Genomic DNA, 7,330 nt, shown 5'->3' on the forward strand with positions numbered 1-7,330 from the left:
CGAGACCAGCCTGGTCTACAGAGCTAGTTCCAGGACAGGCTCCAAAGCCACAGAGAAACCCTGTCTCGAAAAAACCAAAAAAAAAAAAAAAGGAAGCTATTTCAACAGTTGCTGCTCTTGTGGACAGTAAAGGAAACAGGGGTAGAGGCTCACACCCGTAATCCTAGCACTTGGAAGGTAGAAACCGGAAGATCAGGAGTTCAAGGTCAACTTTAGCTTCACAACTGTGGGGCCAGCCCACTGAGGTGGGGAGCCATAACAGCGGCTGTTCCCAGTTGCACCCCTCTACTTCTGCTATCTCCTGATTTGATTAATCAGAATTGTTTTCCTTCAGAGTCCTCCTGAGTCAGGGACTTCCTAAGCAGGTTTGAATTCTCTGTGTTCTTCCCTTTCCCTCATAAATGTGATGGGAGAATGAAGGGCTGTGGGCAAGAAAGGGGGACCACACTTTCCCTAGGCCTGACTGAACTTTAACTTGCCTACTTAACTAAACAACACCGAGTTCTATACTTTGCTTAACCCTGGGAATGGGTCATCGGCCTTTGACCTCAGCCCTTCTCTCCTGACCAGCTCCCTCCCCCTCCCCCACCTGGCCTCTGGACCTCTGTAAGATTTAGAGGAAAGAAGCAGTTTTCAGAGCGACCGCCTCAGCCAGCACCATCTCCTGTCCTCCTCTGTAGAAGCGCATCGGCCATGTATTCCCATGGGCTAGGGAGCACAGCTGCTGGAGACAGGTAAGGGATCTCTCTGAGTTTTCTGAAGGACTCACAAGGCTGACCTCTGACACTGAGAAGACCAGGCTGTCTCCCTGGTAGTTAATGACCTACTTGGAAGATGTCCTTTCACCTAAGCCCTATCTTAAGTTCTTAGCTCCCAACGCAAGGGAGGTCTTCCCATGGGAAGAGATGGACGATGCGGAGGACGCGGCCAGGGCAGCCGTCTAATTTGCTTGATGCTCCTCTCGGAAGCAACTGCCCCGGTCTCGGGGACCTCTGACTAATGCCAAAGCCCTGTTCTCTTGTCATAGAGAGACTCCCTCCTGGCTACCACACCCTTCTTAATGTAAGTGTTGAAGGAAGCTGGAAGCAAGCAGAGCCTGGCCTGGACATTGTGGTTTCTATTACGCTCCCGCCTCCACTCACGTTTCCAAGAGCCCCAAGTACAAAATGAGAAACACCAGACAATGGAGAGATAGGGACCTATAGCTCTCTCTCCCTTCCCTCACTCCTCCTCCGTCTTGTCACCCTCCCTTCCTCCTTTCCCTTAATGGCTCCACTTCTCAAGCCGCAGAATTGGTTTCAGACCACACAAAAGTCCACACACCCTTTGCCTGCCCTCAGCCTCCACAGCCCACCGAGTCTCCCACGGAGCAGACTTCCTCAGCAAGTCTTTTCTGCACTCTGTGCCTGACTTTTTCTTCCAGAAGGGGACTAGGCAGACTCAGTGCCCAGATACAGACTCCCTTCAGGTGGCTCAGGTACCCCGGAGCAACTGGGGGTAGCCTGGCCCACATTGTTTTAGCTACAGGCATATTCTGGGGAATTTATTCCTTGGTTTGCTTTACTGAGTGTCCAGATTCTCTTGCCAATCTCACTACTTCATTTCTTTTTTTAAATTGAGGTATCATATAGTTCAGGCTGCTCTCAAATTCATGATCCTCCTACCTCAGCCTCCTAAATGTTGAGATTAAGGATATATACCCTACCACACTTGGCTACTATTTCATTTTTTTTTAGAAAGATATCAAACTGGGCATTATACCTGCCAACCATCCTAGCATTTGGGGTCCGGGGGCAGGATAATCAGAAGTTCAAGGTCATCCTTAGCCGCACAGTGAGGATGAGGCAGCCTAGGCTCCTGAAACCCTATTTGAATCCTAACACCTTCAGTGTGAGATTATCTTTACTTTTAGTGACCCCTGTTAGAAGCTATGGGGGAAAATTCAGGGTACAGAAAAGAATGAGGGCAGAACCAAGGCGAATGCAGTAAAGGTCATGGGGTACGGAAGTGGCCTTAACAGAATCTAAGGTCAGACTAAATGAGGAGGGGAAGGATTCAGGGTGACTTCCTGGTTCAGGATCCGTGGCTGTAGGATGGAAGAGCAGATGTGTGGGTGGGAAACCAGCTCAGCAGGTCACATCTCACGATGGCAGCCCCAGGCCTTCCAGACGGGACTGTCTGGCCAACAGTCAGGCTGGGGCTATGGATCTGGGAACCTTCAGCAAGCAGACACTAAACTGGCTGCATTCATTCTCTTACCCTCTTGGGCAAAGCCTCCCAGGCTATACTCCATCTGTGTCTGGGGGCTGGCTTCCTTTGCTCTCTGTCTCTCTAGAGGGCACATGTGTGTGTTCCACTCACCAAGGGAAACTGCGTTCTCCTTTTCAGAGCAAGAACACACACATATTTCTAGTATATAAGTGTGTCCATGCAAGGAGCCTAGGATGGGTCTTCTGGACAGCGAAGCTGTCAAATGCAAAGTTCAAATGCAAAGACCAGAACCTGTGCTTCTCGGGGATAGGACTGTGGTGGCCAGTGCGCATGGGTAGTCACAGTTCTGTCCCCCTGCAGGAAGGTACGTCTCCTCTCCCTGCTACTCATTGGTGCCTGGGGTTGTGTGATCTGTGATGGAAACTCTGTGGATGACATCTGCATAGCGAAGCCCCGGGACATTCCTGTGAATCCCATGTGCATTTACCGCTCTCCAAACAAGAAGGCCACTGACGAGGATGGCCAAGAGAAGAAGATCCCAGAGGCCACCAACCGCCGGGTCTGGGAATTGTCCAAGGCCAACTCTCGATTTGCCACCACCTTCTATCAGCATCTGGCAGACTCCAAGAATGACAATGACAACATTTTCTTGTCGCCCTTGAGCATCTCCACGGCTTTTGCTATGACCAAGCTGGGTGCCTGTAATGACACCCTCAAGCAGCTGATGGAGGTAGTGTGAAGCTCTCTACCTCTTTCCTTGCTGGGGAACATCTCTCAAACTTCTTTATGTCTAATGATCGTGAACTCACTGTGGGTTATGACTCTCTTGGAATCATTGTTTCATGTCTTGGGATCTTTTTCTTTCTTTCTTTCTTTCTTTCTTTCTTTCTTTCTTTCTTTCTTTCTTTCTTTCTTCCTTTTCTGCATGTGTCTCTGTTAGTTCCTCTGCAACTGGAGTAACATACAGACAGTTGTGAGCTGCCATGTTGGCCCTGGGAATTGAACCCCGGGGCCTCTGGAAAAGCAGAAGCTAATGCTCTTAACCGCTGAGCAATCTCTCCTATCCAGGACTATTTTTCAAAATAACCCTTCAGTTTTTGAGAAAGGTTTTTACTATGTAGCCCAGGTTGACCCCATACTTACAATAAGTAGCTCTGACTGGCCTTGAACTTGTGACGATCACTTGGCCTCAGCCTTATGAATAGCAGAATTACAAGTATTAGCTACCATGTGGCTATTTTTTTTAATTAGTCAAGGAGTTACTTCCTGAATGTCTTCTTTATAAATGTTTCCTAGTCTCTCGCATCTAAAAATTATTTTACTTATTATTATTTGAGTGCTGCGGCATGTGTATGGAGGCCCAAGACAACTTTCAGGAGTCGGTTCTCTCCTTTCACTTTGTTGAGCGAGAGTCCCTCATTTCTGCCCTTCTGCAGAGTCCAGGCTAGCTTCCCTACAAACTTCCAGGTGATTCTTTGGTGTCTCCACCCGATATTATAGGAGCGCTGGGATTACAGATGCAAGCTACTCATGTGACTTTTTGTGGGTTCTAGGGATCAAATGCCGGCTGTCAGGGTTGACAAGAAGTGCTTGTACCTGCTCACTCCTCTTGCCAGCCCATGCTCTGTACTATTTATAAATGGGAGAAGGCTGGTGTCGCAACTTCTCTTGTTAGTCATTCGCTCTCTCTCTCATTCACTCATTTTTTGAAACAATGTCTCACGCATGTTGTGATGTGGGATTTCCCACTGTATGCTGTGAATACCATTGGTTAATAAAGAAACTGTCTTGGCCTGTGATAGGGCAAATGAATAGAGCTAGGTGGGGAAAACTAAACTGAATGCTGGGAGAAGGAAAGTGGAGTTGAAAGAAGTCATGTAGCCCTACCGGAAACAGACGTCGGAACTTTACCTGATAAACCACAGCCATGTGGCGATACACAGATTAATACAAATGGTTAAATTAATATGTAAAAGCTAACCGTAAAAGCTAACCAATAAGAAGTTAGAGCTAATAGGCCAAGCAGTGATTTAATTAATACAGTTTCTATGTGGTTATTTTGGGAGTCTGAGCGGCTGGGAAATGAACAAGCAGCCTCCTTACAACAATATTGTCCTTGAACTTGTGGTCCTCCTGCCTCTACTTTCCAAGTGCTGGGATTACAGGTGTGTACTACTATGCCCAGTTATGTGTATATTCATTTATTTTATCATTTATATGTGTGTGTGTATATGTATATGTATATTGTGTGTGTGTGTGTGTAGCAAGATGATAAGAAATACCATGAATGAAGTAGCCACTGGTATCACCCTAAACCATGGGTGGAAACATTAGATCCTTACTCTGCCCTTGACTTGAGTGCCCTGTTGGCTTTCTTCAGGTTGAATCTTATAGACAGAGACAGCTTGTTCATTTCCCAGGTCCCCAGACCCAAAAGGATTACACAGAAACTATATTAATTAAAACACTGCTTGATCTATTAACTTAGGCTTTTTATTAACTAACTCTTACATCTTAAATTAAACCATTTTTATTATTTTAAGTATTGCCATCAGGCTCATGCTTCTAGCTGCTACCTGGCATCTCTTTGACTCCACCTTCTTTTTTTTTTTTTTACTCTCTGCTCAAGAATTCCCATCTTGTTCTATTCTGTGCTGCCACAGGCCCAAAGCAGCTTCTTTATTAACCATTGGTAATAAAACATATTTATAGTATACAAAGGGGAATCCTAGGTCAGAATCTGACTCTGGAAAGGAGAAATGACAGGGAGGCAGAAGACCCTCCAGCATGGCATACAGTGGTCCTGTGATTCCAAGTCACTGAATTCTGGAAGTTAGGAAGGTTTACCTCTATCTATGCCAGTGGCCGGTTTCCACTAAACTTTATTTGTTCAGCTCAGGGCTGAGGGAATGCACACCTGCTCTCCACAGAAGAGGGCTCAGCTTTCAGAGGCTCCATGCTGCTTTTTCCGTGTCGCCAGCACAGTGGACAAGAGACTGTCCTTTCCCTTGTAGTCTGTCCCTGGTGCTCTTGTGAAAGATGCTGGGCAGCACATTAGAAACTCCTGTCACAATGCTGCCCCCTATCAGTAAGTTCTCACACACTGGCCTCAGTCTCAAGCAGCTCCTGTCCCTGTCCTCAAATGTGAACTTAAATGTGATCCTTCCTATGAAAAGAAACAAGAGCTGGAGCCGTGGCTGGGGGTAGAGCCCGTGACTAGTAATACACAGAGCTCTTGGTTTAATTCCTGCCAACGCAAAATAAAGACAGGAGAAAAACCCACCAGAGATATGACATCACTTGTAATCAAACACGTCCCGAGTCTCTTCTACAGAGCTTCCCAACGCGCACATGTGACGTCAGATATAGAAAAACGGTGTGACTCTCTCTCCAAGAGACCCACAGAGCTTTTAGCCAAGAGTGATCCAAAAGGAGCCTGGGGAGAGGGTGAAGAGCTTGCCTTGCAGGCACAAGTCCTGAGTTTGAGCTCCAGACCCGGAAGGCTGGGCTTTACGCACAGGCTTGTAATTTCAGAGCTGGGGCGGTAGAGACAGGCGGATCCCAGAGCTGGGGCGGTGGAGACAGGTGGATCCTAGAGCTGGGGCGGTAGAGACAGGCGGTTAGAGACAGGCGGATCCCAGAGCTGGGGCGGTAGAGACAGGCGGATCCCTTGCGGCAGCTCCAGGCCAGTGAGAGACTGTCTCACATAAGGGAAAGATGGGTCTGGAGAGAGAGTTCGGAGGTGAAAGGAGCTTCCTTCTCTTCCAGAGGACTCAAGTTAGATTCCCAGCTTCCACATCCGGCAGCTCATAACCTGTGTAGTCCCAGCAGCAGAAGATCCAGAGTCTTCTTGGGCTCTTTAGGCACGTCCACACACGAGGCATTCATTCACCACCCTCCAAATAAACAGTTTTAAGGTGGAGAGAAAGGTGTATGGTTCCTGAGTAACAAGACTCGAGGTTGTTCTCTGAGCTCTGCCTGCATGTGTGCACACACCTACACGCACACGGCACACACACAAGCACAGAGAACATATTAGAACAAAATCAGGAAAACCTGAATTGCAGAATAAATAAAACCGAAAAGCCTTTTCCCACGGAGGACAGAGCATAGAGGGGGAGGGGCCAGCCTCTCCATTGTGTGCTGGTGATGAAGAAGGTGGTGTGGGTCTGTGGCAGCTGCTATGGCTCGGACTGGTATGAGGGACTTTTAAGTCCTTTTAACCCCAAGACTCTGATTCTGGGCTTATTTATTTCCTTGCTGACACAATCTTTGCCTTTCTCAGCCCTTCCACAGCCAGCATGGCAGAGCCCTGAAGAGGTGCTGACCCAAGCAGATGCTGTGGAAATGCTTGTTTACAGTGAGATCCACTCTCTTGGTTCCTTGATCTGTCGAGAATTACCAAGATGCTTTCCCCCCATGGGGTCGGAAAGTACCCTGCATTGGTCTGCAGTCCCTTAAGGAGCAGATGGCAGTCCTGTCTTTTGGTCTTTCCCCATTACGTTCCCCGCCTTTTACTCTTCTTTTTTTGCATAGTCGTTTTCAAAACATGAGCTGCTCATGCTGTACCAGCCACTGGACTGGAGGGAACTTAGCTGCTGAGAACGGCTGTTGGTCCAGCACTGTACCTGGTACCCGTGGGAACTGGGCTGCCCAATCACACCGACTGTTTTCTTTTGTCACTATAGGTTTTTAAGTTTGATACCATCTCAGAGAAAACATCCGATCAGATCCACTTCTTCTTTGCCAAACTGAACTGCCGGCTCTATCGAAAAGCCAACAAGTCCTCCAACTTGGTAGCAGCGAACCGCCTTTTTGGAGACAAATCCCTTACCTTCAACGAGACCTATCAGGACATTAGTGAGATTGTCTATGGAGCCAAGCTCCAGCCCCTGGACTTCAAGGTGAGTTGTAGACATCGGAGTCCTCTCCACTCACACTGAGAAGGGGGAGAACCAGGATCCAAATGAACACTGCTGTACTTGCCAATGGCTGGTGGAGGCTGAGGACACATCAAAACCCTTGACACAGTAACCCTTACTCCAGACTTCAGAGAGCAACGGTACTCACGCCTTCTGTTATGGGGTTCTCTCTCTCTCTTTTTTTTTTTTTTTTTTTG

General features: G+C 47.7%; 1 protein-coding gene across 1 annotated transcript in view; it reads left to right on the forward strand.

Annotated features, from left to right (window-relative positions):
* The first annotated feature begins 610 nt into the window (after positions 1-610).
* The window catches only part of Serpinc1 (serpin family C member 1), a 16,548-nt gene continuing 9,828 nt past the window's right edge, over positions 611-7,330 (forward strand). The window contains exons 1-3 of the mRNA XM_005363945.2: positions 611-734; positions 2,572-2,941; positions 6,900-7,115. Of these exons, the coding sequence (XP_005364002.1) occupies positions 694-734; positions 2,572-2,941; positions 6,900-7,115 (627 nt within the window). The 5' untranslated portion in view covers positions 611-693. The remainder of the gene's footprint in view (positions 735-2,571; positions 2,942-6,899; positions 7,116-7,330) is intronic.

Source organism: Microtus ochrogaster (assembly GCF_000317375.1).
Source record: "Microtus ochrogaster isolate Prairie Vole_2 chromosome 6 unlocalized genomic scaffold, MicOch1.0 chr6_random_2, whole genome shotgun sequence".
In the NCBI taxonomy this organism is placed as follows: Eukaryota; Metazoa; Chordata; class Mammalia; order Rodentia; family Cricetidae; genus Microtus; species Microtus ochrogaster.